The sequence below is a fragment of the Salmo salar genome, chromosome 13, assembly GCF_965601325.2.
Source record: "Salmo salar chromosome 13, fSalSal1, whole genome shotgun sequence".
In the NCBI taxonomy this organism is placed as follows: domain Eukaryota; kingdom Metazoa; phylum Chordata; class Actinopteri; order Salmoniformes; family Salmonidae; genus Salmo; species Salmo salar.
Genome location: NC_138303.1, coordinates 88972152 through 88987707, shown reverse-complemented (window position 1 = coordinate 88987707; position 15556 = coordinate 88972152). Strand labels below are relative to the sequence as shown.

At 37.5% G+C, this 15556-nt stretch overlaps 1 protein-coding gene across 14 annotated transcripts in view; it reads left to right on the top strand.

Annotated features, from left to right (window-relative positions):
- The window catches only part of msi2h (RNA-binding protein Musashi homolog 2), a 360285-nt gene extending 354006 nt beyond the window's left edge, over positions 1–6279 (top strand). For 8 of the 14 annotated variants that reach the window (XM_014137427.3, XM_014137419.3, XM_014137431.3 and 5 more), the window contains one exon: positions 4113–6279. In XM_014137427.3, the coding sequence (XP_013992902.1) occupies positions 4113–4157 (45 nt within the window). In that variant the 3' untranslated portion in view covers positions 4158–6279. 14 annotated transcript variants of the gene reach the window in all.
- Positions 6280–15556: the final 9277 nt, after the last annotated feature.

Sequence of the window (15556 nt, the reverse complement as noted above, 5' to 3'; positions counted from 1 at the left end):
ATACTTTCCGAATGCACTGTACATAATGTATGTGTGTGTTAGTGTTACAAGGAGGCAATGCATACTGCACTCCCTCTACTTGTGACTGGGTTCACCACTAACTACACTTCAGAGGTGTATGACGTATTGTGTAAATCAAACTTTTAAAAAGATCGAATGAGATTTGACTGAATCAATCAGTTGGTGAAGATCACAGGGCTGGTGTTTTGTCCTGTCAACAATATCAGACTTTTATAAAAAATAAAACAATGCAGAAAACAATTGAGGAAGAGACTGTTATAATTAGAGGGAATTAGCAAATTGCCAACATTGTATCTATCAAGTGAAACTGAAACATGATATCCCATCAAAAGCACAACGTTGCAGAAAAATACATTTAATTGGCATTTTTTCTGGCAGAGCACAGCTTTCCTTATTGGTTGTCAGCTGTGTCACGTCTGATTGGTTGAATCTTTGTCAGTCTCAATTTAGGAAGAAAGAGCATGTTTGTTATAGAATTTACTGAAGGACTGAAGTTCACTTACACACACACTATGAAACCATTTCATTTGCTCAATGTTAAATCTTGTTACTGAAATGTCTCTGCTAAATTGGCACTGCCAAAGTTTCTGCATTCTCTTGAGTTTGTATCCCTCGCTGCCAGTCACCTGTCTTTTTAAACACTGTGAACTTGTTCAACCTGACACCAGCTTGTTAGTGTCTCCTAGTTTACACCAGTCAGAAAGAGAGAGGAAATGTCAGGAGTTGTTTTCTGGATTTTAGTTTTGGACGTATTCTCTGGGAATAAACTGCTTCAGAAAGACTTAGGACTTAAAACAGTAATCATGAAAGTATAAAAGGAATGTAGGCCCATTGAACAAGATTAATTGCAGAAAATTCTTTTAAAACACTGTTAGAATGGATGTTTTAAATTGCCTGCTTGCGCCCATTGTTTTGGGTTCTTTTGTTTTAACCTTTGCCGTTTGTATCCATAGTCTAGCTGACCCAGATAAAGGTTGACAGTGCTTTCAATCAATTTGGATTGATAGTATTGCACATGGGATTCAACTTTTGTTGTGAAGATGAGAGTATTTTCATTGTCTAAACACTGATGAAAAGAAGGCCCTTTAACAATGTTAAATTGTATTTTGACAGTACATTTGAAGGGAGATATGATATATTTGATGCAGATATACTTTTTTTACACAAGAAAAAAGGGTTGTGGAATGTGTTTTTCATTTCTACTTCACTTGTACTAAATTCCACTCAACCTAATCCACCTTAAAATGACTCAATGATTCGAACAGAGTGAAATGAACCGTTGAATCGCCGTGGCAACCTTCGGTGTGCAGGCAGATGAAGTCTCTATCCACAACATTAAGAAGGGAAATGATTCAGAACTAAAATGCAGTTTTTAAATTAATTTCTGTGTTACATGCAGCCAAAATGATCACATATTGGAACTTGACAGGTTACAACCTCATGGATGACTTCAGTCACTTTGACCTGCCACACGATGTCCTAGTTTGGTGTCATAGCACTGACTAGAGAGATGTCAGACGATGTCAATGACGATGTCAATGCTAGAACAGTTCCTGTGTCATAACCAATAATAGATTGGGCTCATGCTCATTTGTCCCCTTGAATTTGAGTTGAACAAGATGACAAAGAGAATGAATGGCTAATGAACATTTTAGATCTTTTTTTGTGTGTTTCATTGAAGCGTTTATTTAAACCGACACTTCCTTAACTTGTCCCAGACACAATAGACAGATGAGAAGCTAGATAACTGGCTCAGTTAAAAGAAAAGACTCATTGATGTTCTGTTGTTTCTGTTCTCTAAGAATGCTGTGTCAGTTCACTGATATGGTTCAGACAATGTGGTTGATTGGCATTATGCAGAATGACTTCGAACACAATGGGGAGACGCTGCAGAACGGGTTGATCATTATGGAAGATTTTGTATGACGATGCTAAGTAGCTTTTGCATGAATTGATTTTTAATTGATTAATATTGTTTATGTTGGCATGAATGAGTATACGTATGTAAAAAGTGAAATGTTATGTCCCTCACAGGTCCTTAGGCCCTGTGCAGTAGTTGGCTGGGCTGGCCCCTATGGCCTTTACTGTGTTGAGGGATTGTAGTTCTTCTCTTCAAAACGCATTGCACTTGAATTTGCCTCTATTCACCCTCTTCTCAAGCGCTCCCTCTGTTTTGTCTCTATTTTCCTAATGATACATTTGACATATTTTCTTTCAATCACCCTTGTAGCTTTTTACTCAGTTCAAGCTCTCTTCCATCTGCTCATTAGAATGAACTGAATCATTTAGAAGATGTGAACATTCCGTCACCCTGTGGAATTGACCTCCTGTAGTTGTGGGGTTTTGAAGATCAATGAATAACAGTATAAACACACTCACTGAGTAAGACGGAGCACACTGGAATCTGTAAAATGCTACAAGGGACAGGTTCTTCCCTCTAAGAATAAAACACAGATTTGATTTATGATGATTGTCTGTTGCTTTAGTGATCAAAATGATGAACAGGAACAGAGAATACCCATTCATGCTAGCGGAACAAAATGGATACAATACAATGTACTCACTCTTTTTTTCCTTGAAATGCATACTGACAAAGGTACTAACTGTATACTTTTAGGGCCCGTTGATTGCGACAGCTTTTACAAATGGATACCATTGAACAGGTGTTCGGTTGCCATCTTATTGGAGGTATTATATTCCATTTATATTGTTTAGCAGTCTTTTCTGTAGATTTACCTCTACTCTGTTACTCCAATTCCACCTCTCCTTTCTTCTGTTAAAATACATACAGTAACCCTCTATTTCACCTCACCATCCTACAAACTCACCATCCTACAAACATCCTACAATACATACAGTAACCCTCTATTTCACCTCACCATCCTACAAACTCACCATCCTACAAACATCCTACAATACATACAGTAACCCTCTATTTCACCTCACCATCCTACAAACTCACCATCCTACAAACATCCTACAATACATACAGTAACCCTCTATTTCACCTCACCATCCTACAAACTCACCATCCTACAAACATCCTACAATACATACAGTAACCCTCTATTTCACCTCACCATCCTACAAACTCACCATCCTACAAACATCCTACAATACATACAGTAACCCTCTATTTCACCTCACCATCCTACAAACTTGTACAGGTACAGAAACAGAAACATGCTTTTTTAATATGTCTAATAAGCTAAATGCATGCAATGGCAAATTACTACAAGTTCATGCTTTTACAAAACAACATGATTAAGCTTTGGTTGTGGAACTTGTCCTCCCTGATTGACTGTATCCACTAATCCTATAGGCCTACATAAATGGAATAACAATAATGATGTTCTTGGATTAATTGACTGTGTACTGTTGCTTTCTCTGGTTTGCATTAATGGCAGATGATTGGGTTTGTTCTCCATTCACTTTTACTGTACAGTACAGTTTGTAATCTGGGACGGAAACGTGCAAGGCAACTAGTATTTTGTCCTTACTGCCCCCCCCAAATATTTCAAAACATGTTAGGGACTTAACACTTTTGAAGCCTGGTCTGTCTACATACAATGCATCACTCAGGCCAATGTGTCAAATAAAGCACGTACATGACATGTCAATTCAGTGTAATGCCTATTGTCTGTGGTTGACGTTGTTGGTTAGGGACTCATCTGAAGGTAATAGCCAATGTTCCAGTTATGAAACTCAGTAATATAATTGAACACACTCAATTAGCACCCTCCTTAACTCTGATGCTGTTCAAAGTGCATGAGGCAAGAGAAAGCAACAGTAATAAATGCAGTCTGTGTAAACTGGAATTCTGGGAGAATGAGTTCCTGATAGCTGTGCTGGTGATGACCTCACTATAGTAGAATGCAGTTGTGGTCTCTCGTGCGTGTGGTTGTGTGTATATACTGTTTATGCCTCACTGACTCACGCATATTGTTAGTATAGTAGCAAACAACGTATTGTTATACGAGGCTCATGTTGTTTTCTTAGTACGCTAGGTTATGGTGAAGCTTAGGTACTCATGTTTTGTGCTATTGAAATGTACATGCTCCTAATTGTTCCAATGCATCTGTGTTATTCAGCAGAGTCTATCTGGTGGTCAAGGGAAGACAGACCGAACCTTCTAATTGGCTCTGTGTACAGGTGATGTCATCCAACTTCAAGCACTACAGCATCACCCAGGAGAAATGGTGGAACCACATCAAAAAATAATTTCAAAAAAAAAATCATCTCAGAAAGAAAAGAAAACTGCTGTACCATAATCCAAACCTGTAACCTGACAACTTGCTTTGTTATGACATTTCTTGACGATTTCATTCACTTTTTTTCCTTCCTTTTATTAGTTGTTTGATTAGCTTTACAGAGAGGCATTTTGGTTTGATCCTAATTATTTGTGTCATTTTTTGATTTTCTCTTGTAGTGTATGTAAATGGTTTGCTTCTCTCTTCGGGGGTCATAGTCGAGAATGTACGAAGTAATGTGTTCACATTTGGTACCAATTCGTTTAATCAAAAAATATCAGAGCTTTAGGTGTCTTTTTGCACATAAAAGAAATCCAAAGTGGAAAGTCTTGGAAAAAAACATCCATTTCATTTCAAATGAAAATCGAGAGGGTAACTAACTAATAAATCTTAGTAGCTGTTTTTAATTATTGTGACGTCTCATTGTTAACCATAATTACCTATTTTTGGGCAATACAAAGAGGACTCCAATATTTTTATGGTCCTTTTTTACAAGTGTTGTTTTTGTTGTTTAGAAAAAAATATGTATACTATAAAACATTTCATATAAATACATTGTGAATTCAAAGACTTAAGAAAAAGAAATGTAACTGTAAATACTATTCCAGTCATTGCATATAACCAACTCGATGAGAGAATAGCATATTTTTGTGATGGTGAAATGTTCTAGCGTGTGAATAGAAAAAAAAGCTCTAAACAAATACTATTATCCTTTACTGCTCAGAGACAGTGACTACCCCAGTGATGGACACAACTTATTTCAACACTGATGGCTTGCTCTGTAAATACTCAAGCTGAATAACTTTACAAGTGTCAAACCAGTGCATTTACAAGTGGTGAGTTCAGCGCACAGTTTTAAAATGGATAGAAGATCATTGGTATCTTTTGTCTAACCAAGTGTTATTTAAGAGATCAATATTATTTGAGTGATCATTTAATCCAAAGCACACTGTACTTAGTGTTGAAGAATAGAACTTGAGCCTAAGCATTTTACAGTACTCTGCGCATCCAGACACTTTTATACTCCTGAGAGAAAAACTCAACTTGTTGTTTGTTGTTTGTTTCCTCCTGCTTGTTCCTCTTAAGTTTGGGACTCCATCAGTTCTCTTTTGAATGAATTAGGAAGGCAAACATTTTGATACCATACCTCAGCCCTGTGAGTTATACCTTGGAATTGTTGAGAGGTTTCATTTATTTTAGTGGCAAATAGATTAAAACATTGAATGGAAAAAAATGTATAAATCATTGCACTGTGAGCAGTAAAGAAAGAACAGGCCATTTCCTATTTGCACATGTATATGTTGGCTATTTAAAATGGTCCTGTCTCTGGGGTGAAGTATGAAGGATTATTGGATGTTGCTCCTCTCTAGAATAGGCATACACAAACAGCTTGGCAAATAGCAATTAACTGATTAATTACTACCAATGTGTTGTGGTCATGTCTTTGGATTTCATTGTATTGTGTAAGCCAACTTCTAATCTAAAATATTGATGCTATTTTAGATCCAGCCAATAGAAGACACTGAATAAATTATTCATCCTGGTAACCATAGCTGCTGCGCTAATGTCTTACACAGTATGTGTAGGGACAGGTTTTACTCAATTATAGAGACATTTAACGACATGCTTTAAAGTGCAGTAAGATTTGTAAACATGATGATGGAATGAGTGGTGTATATTCTGATGTACTTTTCCTGCTGCAAATGTATTTGATAATTCATTTCACCTGATGTTTCATTTCATTAGCTCTTTGGTTCAGAACAACCAGGTGAAGAAAAATGCTGGATGCTTTTGAATGATGTGGAGATATGATCAAGTAATAATTTAAATGAGAAAACAGAAGAGAACCATTGTAATGTTCAAATGTAAAAGGAAAAAAGAAATACAAAACTTTAAAAAAAGAAAAAGATTCTTCTTCACTGATTTCAATTTTGAATCAGGGGATTTTATTGATATTTTTGTGGTTACTAATTGTAATATGATATTATTAAAATGTACTGTGCATCCATCGATTTCTCTCTTTCCATTCCCTTCCCTGTCACCACATACAATCTTTTGTTGATCATCCATATATTTCAATAGTGTGTAAAAAAACTAAACGATGAACTTGTAACAGAGTGCTGTCTTTGATACCAGTGTAGTGGTCTATGCTCTTCTTTGTCGTTCTCTCTTTTTCTGGCTTTTTCCTCTCTCCTTTCTCTGTCACATTCTCTTCCCCTCTCTCTCGCTCTCTTACTCTCCTCTATCTCCTTGTAATTAGTCGTAGATGTTATGTAATTAAGATAATACTTGTAGTTATTAGTGGATTTATGACCAGTAAGGATAGAACTTTCTCTTATTATCAAAAGTTTGACATAAATTTGCAAACAGTTATTTTAATAGCAGTTCCATGTCATTTGTTCCTCGTATGTCTTTTTGTGTGTGTGCTTTACCGATCTCACATGGTTTCAACTAACCAAAGCTCTCATAGAAGAATTATAGAGAATCAAATTGCTGTAAGATGGAATTTTATTACAAGGCATTATTTGGATCCCCTCCCTTGAATGTTTGAAAGGGGTGTGTCATACTACCTTAAATGTTAACGCTAGATATGCAAAATGTTTATTTTTGATTACTTTTTAAGAGGGACACAAGCTATAATTAGGAAAAATATTTTATGCGAAAGCAACAAAAAAAAAACATATTTTTAGAAAGTTCTAACATATTAATGATGATTACTACAATAATAATAATAATATTAATAATCATAACACTACTACTAATAATAAACTGTAATATCTTTGAATGTTTTTACACTATATCCCAGATGCCTGTATGGCTCTGCTATTTTTGGATACCACTCTGTTTTTGAAATGTTTCTGCCTTTCATTTTACTCATAAAAACATACTTTTTGTGAATACTTTTTTTAGTCCCTGAAAACCAGCGCTTTATTCTAATCAAAGTTAGGTTTATGTTGTCTGTTAATGTTGTTCTCACAGATCTAGACAGACATGCTTATTACGTCACAACCTTTGGAAAGAATACATACTTGGAGCAAAGATGACACAGAATGAATCTTTCTAATGATTGTTTCTTAACTAGTGAAGGTGGTCAAGACGGCATAAACTTGAGATACTCCTGAAGATTGTCTTCAATTAGTTCACCTGTGGTTGAATGTCTTCAAACAGTAGTTCAGTTGGTTAGCAAAACTGTAATGTGTATAGCAAGGGGGGGGGTTACAATTGGGGATGTACATGTAAGCTTAGATATCCATGTATTTTCTCACTCGTAATAGTTTGCAGCACTTGAATATATGTATATATTTCGACCTTTGTCAAGGATTTAGTTAATTGGACGACAGAGAAAGTAAAATATTATGGGTGAATTCAATTACACTTATACAGGAGTTGATAATAAAATAGTAGCTCTTAGAGTAATCAGTTCATAGATGTACTGTCCATAACAACATGTTCACAAACAACATGTTCACAAAGAAATTAAATGTAAGTGGAATTGGCAGGATGAAATCAGCAGTCCAGGCCCTACATAAAGGTCTTTAGCAGTTGGATTGAATAGATATGAGTAGCATATACTATAGCCTATGATACCATTTCAATGCCTTGAGGATGTTAGTCTATAGTAGGCATCTCCTTTGATTAAAGTAAAGGCTGGTCATCCCATTTAAATAGCTCATTCCCCTTTGATCTGTGTTCAATATTAGCTTGGACTTTAAGGTAGCATGCCTCTGTTGCTGTCATTTTCTTTTTCATTGACAGCAGTTTACAGCTGATGAATGTTACACATCTTACTATACTAACAAATCCATTGGAAAAATGTTGGTTTGAGAAAAAATCCAAAAGAAAAAAAATAACGACCTGGAAGGTGTTGATATTTGGAGTCTACTACCGTGTTCATTTAAACTTGAATCTTGAGGCAAGTGCTAGGCAATGGCCAATCATTTCATGCCATCATCCATGAATCACCATCTCCCCCATGTTCATTAGTCTGTGTACAGTACATACATGTTATGTTATGTGTCTGACCTGTATATCCCTCATGTGAACATGTTTGACTAGATGAGAATAGTGATCCCTCTGTATTCTAGACACAGCAAAGCCCTATCTCCCTTGGGTTTGTATAACTTAGTAGCCAACACTGTTTTCATCCCTCGCTGTCAAAAGAGTCAACGTTATGGTGAGCTAGTGTGCTCTTTTGGCATTGCATTGTCTTCAAAATTCAAAATAGACCTTGTTCAGTGGTCTGGCATAGGTAATACATTATGAATGACTGTTAACCAATAAGTGAAACATCCTCTGGTATATTTTGGATACTCTTAACGTGTGTGGATCAGAGTGCACGGTTGTTATTCCAATCTGTAGTAACGTATGAGGAAAAGTGAGCAGTCTTTTACGACTCCACAGCATAATGAGGCTATTGTCCTGCCACGTAACATCCACTGTTTTCCAGTGTGGAGGAGCAGCCTTCCACTGAGCTATCCTCACTAATTTGCTGTCTGCTCCTGATTTGCCTTGCCCATTCCTAACACTTGCCCATTTTTTAACGTTAACAGACTTTTTACGGCGAGAGACTGGCAGAACTGACTGACGTCTGAAAGCATCTTTCAGGTCTTCTTGTATGGCTTGCTCAAGCCCTATTGTAACATAAACTAAAATGGATGGGGGTCTCTCACATCTCAGATGTGGAAAGTATAATTTTATATTTGTATTTTCAAATAATAATAATGATGAAAAAAATGTTTGTGAAAGGTTTCCATCCTCTACTGTGGTCCAGAAATCGATGTGTCTGTCTGGAAAAAAAAATAAAAAAATAAACTGTTTTATTCCTTGTTTTCATTATTATTTTTGATTTGCTTAACTGTTATAATAATATTGTAGTATTAATTTTGTCTGTCCTATTAAATTTGATGTTGTCTCAATATTCAAATCATTTCAACATTCTCATATTAAATGCAGCGTTTAAGGAATTATACAATCATGCATGTACATTTTTGCCTAGTTTTGAACAGAATCAGACAAAACTATTTTTGTCCACAGTATTTTATTACTATTTTACTACAGCTACATTTGAATAGTTTTGCATAATAATAAGTAAGACCATGGATATCCATCAATGGACATCAACTTATTTCTCTCATGCTAGTGTGCTCTTTTGGAATTGCATTTATTTCAAAATTCAAACTGGACCATGTTCAGTGGTCTTGCATAGGTAATACATCATGGATGACTGTTAAAGGTCCAATGCTGCCGTTTTTATCTCAATAGCAAATAATTAAGAACCTTACTGTGATTGTTTTCAATTAAAATTGTAAAAAATAAACAAAAATAGCAAAGAGCAATTTCTCAAGCAAGAATTTTGCTATGATGGTCTGGGAGTGGTCTGAGTGGGGAGGGCAAAATTGAAAACTAGCTGAAAGAGGTTTGGAACTCTTTCTTATTGGTCTATTTACTCATATACCGCCTGGTGATGTCACCAGGCAGGCAAAAACTCCAGAGAAGCGGTAAAGGAGTCAATGGAAGCACACATTCCATTGACCGGATTGGAACACGTTCAACAAATCTGATCTAACAAAGTGGATATTTGTAAAATCCGTCATGATTTATGTATTGTAACAGGCCCACAATGTGGTTACTAAAGTCCAATTTGGATATACAGTTCATTTGGAAAGTATTCAGAACCCTTGACTTTTTCCACATTTTGTTACGTTACAGCCTTATTCTAAAATTTATTACATCGTTTTTTTCCCTCAATCTACACACAATACCCCATAATGACAAAGCAAAAACAGGTTTTTAGAAATTTTAGCAAATACATGAAATAAAAAATAAAAATGAAATATCACATTTACAGACCCTTTAATCAGTACTTTGTTGAAGCACCTTTGGAAACAATTAGAGTCTCAAGTGTTCTTGGGTATGATGCTATAAGCTTAACACACCTGTATTTGGGAGAGTTTCTCCAATTCTTCTCTGCAGATCCTCTCAAGCTCTGTTAGGTTGGATGTGGAGCGTCGCTGCACAGCTATTTTCAGGTCTCTCCAGAGATGTTAGATCGGGTTCAAGTCCGGGCTCTGGCTGGGCCACTCAAGGACATTCAGAGACTTGTCACGAAGCCACTCCTGCGTTGTCTTGACTGTGTGCTTAGGGTTGTTGTCCTGTTGGAAGGTGAAACTTCACCCCAGTTTGAGGTCCTGAGTGCTCTGGAGCAGGTTTCCATCAAGGACCTCTGTATTTTGCTCCCTTCAACTTTCCCTCGATCTTGACTAGCCTCCCAGTCCCTGCCACTGAAAAACATCCACACAGCATGATGCTGCCACCACCAGGCTTCACCGTAGAGATGGTGCCAGGTTTCCTCAACAAATGATGCTTGGCATTCAGGCCAAAGAGTTCAATCTTGGTTTCATCAGACCAGAGAATCTTGTATCTCATGGTCTGAGATTCCTTTAGGTGCCTTTTGGCAAACTCCAAGTGGGCTGTCAAGTGTCTTTTACTGAGGAGTGGCTTCTGTCTGGCCACTCTACCATAAAGGCCTGATTGGTGGAGTGCTGCAGAAATGGTTGTCCTTCTGGTAGGTTCTCCCATCTCCACAGAGGAACTCTAGACCATTGTCAGAGTGACCATCGGGTTCTTGGTGACCTCCCTGACCAAGGCCCTTCTTCCCCGATTGCTCAGTTTCTCTGGGCGGTCAGCTCTAGGAAGAGTCTTGGTGGTTCCAAACTTCTTCCATTTAAGAATGATGGAGGCCACTGTGTTCTTGGGGACCTTCAATGCTGCAGAAATGTTTTGGCACCCGTCCCCAGATCTGTGCCTCGACACAATCTCGTCTCAGAGCTCTATGGACAGTTCCTTCGACCCCATGGCTTGGTTTTTGCTCTGATATGCACTGTCAACTGGGGGACCTTACATAGACAGGTGTGTGCCTTTCCAAATAATTTCTAATCAATTGAATTTACCACAGGTGAACTTCAATGAAGTTGTAGAAACATCTCAAGGATGATCAATGGAAACAGGATGCATCTGAGCTCAATTTCGAGTCTCATAGCAAAGGGTCTGAATACTTACGTAAATAAGGTATTACTGTTTTTATGTTTCATACATTTGCAAAAATATCTAAAAATCTGTTTTCACTTTGTCATTATGGGTGAGGAAAAATGTGTATTTAATCCATTTTAGAATAAGGCTGTTAAAACATGTGGAAAAAGTCAAGGGGTCTGAATAATTTCTGAATGCTGTTTTCACTGCATAACATATAGAAGTTGTCCCTTTCAGGTTTAGAAGAAGTGACTGCTAAATGATATCTTCCATGTATATAAGCTGGTTAGTATAGCTAGCATACAGAAATCGGTGGTGGTAGTCAAAGTAATTTACACCTGTAATGCAGATGATTGGTAACGATGAAATGAACATGTGTTGGGGTTGACATCCATACAAACAGTATTTTACCTCAAAGTAGTGTAAAATACACATATAAACAATATCCTAAATGTAGGATAATTTTGCTGATGGGCAATGAGGACTCTCGGGATCTTTCCCCCATGGCCCTTTCCTCCACGTGTTTCTATGGCAATTCCATTGTTTTAGTCGAGTTTGATTGACCTCTTTACCACATCTATCCCACCAAAACAGGCTGAAATGTGAAGCGGTCTTTTCAAACAGCTCTTACACTACAAGGGCATTTTCAGCCTTTTCACAATTGCACAGTATTATTCCAACCCCATAGTGTGGAAATATATCTAAAACAAAGGGAAATCATGTTTTTGACTGCACTGTGCCTTTAACCAATGAGTGAGCCATCTGCTGGTTTCTTTTGGATGGTCTTAACGTCTGTGGATCAGATTACACGGTTGGTTCTTATTCTTATAGTAACATGAATAAAACTAGTGGACAGTCTTCTATGACTACACGCATAGTGAGACTATTGTCCTTCCACGTAACACCCACTGTTTTCAGAGTGGTCTCTTGAAAACACATATACACTGAACTCTAACCCCTTAAACGCACAGTCCCTCTAGTTGTGATCTGCAGGTCAGACAGACTGGACACCTACCCATGTACGGTGGCTTATCTAACTCTGTAGGTCTGGGTCTGAGGTAGCTTCTCTCTCTGTGTGATGGTGTCTAGTTTTATTAATCACACTAACCACATTTTATTAGAGGTGCTGCCAGGTTCACTGCCTGCTTATTAAAATATTCAAAGGTGTTTAATTCCATTTTTGCACTCTGCCATTCAGGCCAAGGGAAAGCATTATTGTCTTAGCCAGTAATTATATCACCCCACCACACCCAACACAGAGATCTCTTCTGAAGATCAAGCCAGGGCTCTGAACAGAAGCCTTACTTGAGACAAGGTGAAAACAGCCCATTTGGTGAAAGCACAATATTGATGGATAGTGTGTAGTGGAGCTTACTCAGCATATATTTCATATCTTGTATATTGCAGCTTTATGGTTCTCAAAGGCAACTCGCTCATAAGGTCAGAGCGCTTAATGACTCCAAACACTAAACACATCTTGGATAATTTGGTGCTTAGTTAATTTTATGCAATGCAACATCACTTCTATTAGTCTCACTGACACTCAATATGTTTATGGGCCATATTCTACTTTGAGTTTACCCAGAGATGCAGTAAAATGGGAAGCCTGTTTAGAGTACGGTACCGATGTAGGATCTTAATTTGAGCCAGTTTGCTACAGCAGGAAAATTATCCTGTAGCAACAGGAAATGTGGATTATAATTAATGGACATTTTTGTAGGGGTTGATACATTTTTCATAAGGGAAAATCAAGTCTCAAATATGTGGGAAAAAAAGTGGAAATTACAAACATCAGAATCCTTTTTAAACCTCAAAGGCTATCAAACTGTGAAACAGCCATCACTAGCACAGAGAGGCTGCTTCCTACATACAGACTTGAAATCATTGGCCACTTTAATAAATGAAACACTAGTCACTTTAATAATGCCACTTTAATAATGTTTACATATCTTGCATTACTCATCTCATATATGTATACTGTATTCTATACTATCTATTGCATCTTAGCCTATGCCACTCTGTCATTGCTCATCCATATATTTATATTTATATATTCTTATTCCATTCCTTTACTTAGATTTGTGTGTATTGGGTATTTGTTGTGGAATTGTTAGATATTACTTGTTAGATATTGCTGCACTCTCGGAACTAGAAGCACAAGTATTTCGCTACACTCACAGTAACATCTGCTAACCATGTGTATGTGACCAATACAATTTGATTTGATTTGAAATACACTACAAGTTTTAAATGTCTTACATTGCAGAACAGTTCTCCTGCAACAGGGTGATCAAATTAAGATCTTACATCTGTACAATAAAATGATGAGCAAAGAAAATGTATTCAGTGCATTTCCTGATGCTTACAGAGACTGACAGTTGTTTTGCAGCCTCGCAGCGGAGACGAGTCACTCAGTAGCCATCCCACACACACACTGTAATGAAGGTAAACTTTTTAATACGATTGTCAAAACATAATCACTTTTGTTTTACCTGAGATGGAGAATTGCAAATGCGTGCCATCAGCAGAACTGCTTCCTTTTGTTCTCCTTCCATTTGAGACTGTGTCTCATCTTCATGTTTCAAATTGCTCCAGAGGATTAGAGAAATGAGGGTTAGGCCTATTATGAATGTGATGAAGTCAGTACTGCCTTCTCTCTCTCCCTCCCTCCTTCCCTTAGTGTTGCAGCTGTCTAAACAGACTCTTTGTAGTGGTCCTAAATTGTAGAAATACTCTGGAAAGGACATTGCCTTCACTGGACAGTGGTAAGCCCCCTCTGGCCAGTCCATAGAGAAATGTCCATAACACTGACCTGGGGAAAGGTAATGACCTGCTATAGTTTACCTACACACAGGTACTCTGGCCTTATCTGCTGCATTTAGTCTGACAATTCATTTCACTGTGAAGGATAGAAATGTTGGAAAGGGGGTTGTATTGACAAAAGCTATTGTGAAAAAAGTTAATCAATCTTGAGCACCAGTGAAGAATTCTGCTTTATATGAAATACCACAATCAATTTGCTGTGTTTATGTCGTTTAGTAAAGTCTTGTGATACCAGCCGTTGTACACTGAACAAAAATATAAATGCAACATGTAAAGTGTTGGTCCCATGTTTCATGAACTGAAATAAAAGATCCCAGAAATGTTCCATATGCACAAAAAGCTTATTTCTCTCAAATGTTGTGCACAAATTTGTTTACATCCCTGTTAGTGAACATTTCTTCATTACCAAGATAACCCATCCACCTGACAGGTGTGGCATACCAAGAAGATGATTAAACAGCATGATCATTACACAGGTGCTGGGGACAATAAAAGTGTGCAGTGTGTTGTAACGGCATCCTCACACAACACAATGCCAAAGATGTCTCAAGTTTTGAGGGAGTGTGCAATTGGCCTGCTGACTGCAGGAATGACCACCAGAGCTTCTTCACCTGCGGGATCGGGGTATTTCTGTCTGTAATAAAGACCTTTTGTAGGGAAAAACTCATTCTGATTAGCTGGACCTGACCAGTGGGTCGGCCTGGATCCCAAGTGGGTGGGCCTATGCCATCCCAGGCACACCCATGGCTGCGCCCCTGCCCAGTCAAGTGAAATGCATAGATTAGGGCATAATTAATGTATTTAAATTGACTGATTTCCTTATATGAACTGTAAATCTTTGAAATTGTTCCATCTTGCGTTTATATTTTTGTTCAGTATAGTTCCTGATGATATAATATTTATTTGAACTCTATCCCTCATTCCAGAGCTTCCTTTATCCATGACTCGCCCTTTTTATTATGAGGCAGAACATTGGTATCTTATTTTGGAGAACTTTTCATAGAGTTCAGTTCTGTTCTCACTGTGTTCACTCTTTACTGCATCCACTCGGTACTAATGTGTTGTAACAGCATCCTTACAGTACCTTTAGAGTAGTAGACAATATCTCAGGGATATGTCACACTGACAATTTATTTTTCCAGAATTATACTCACTTTTCATATACATGGAGAAAAAAATACATTGCAATCATATATTGATAGAATTGCTTGTATGCTGTCATGTCTTTTTTATTACAGTGTTATCTTTCAGGGTCTGCCCTGCCAAAAATAGCTTACCATTATCAACTATAGATGTCAGTCAGGTACACTTGTGGTGTTGCAGACAACTTAATCATTCATTTGGACAAGATGATGGGCTCAATGTATGACTCTGTCTAAGATCAAGGTTATTCACTACCCTTTGGAGTCTGCCTTAGAACTTTTGCCTTTCTG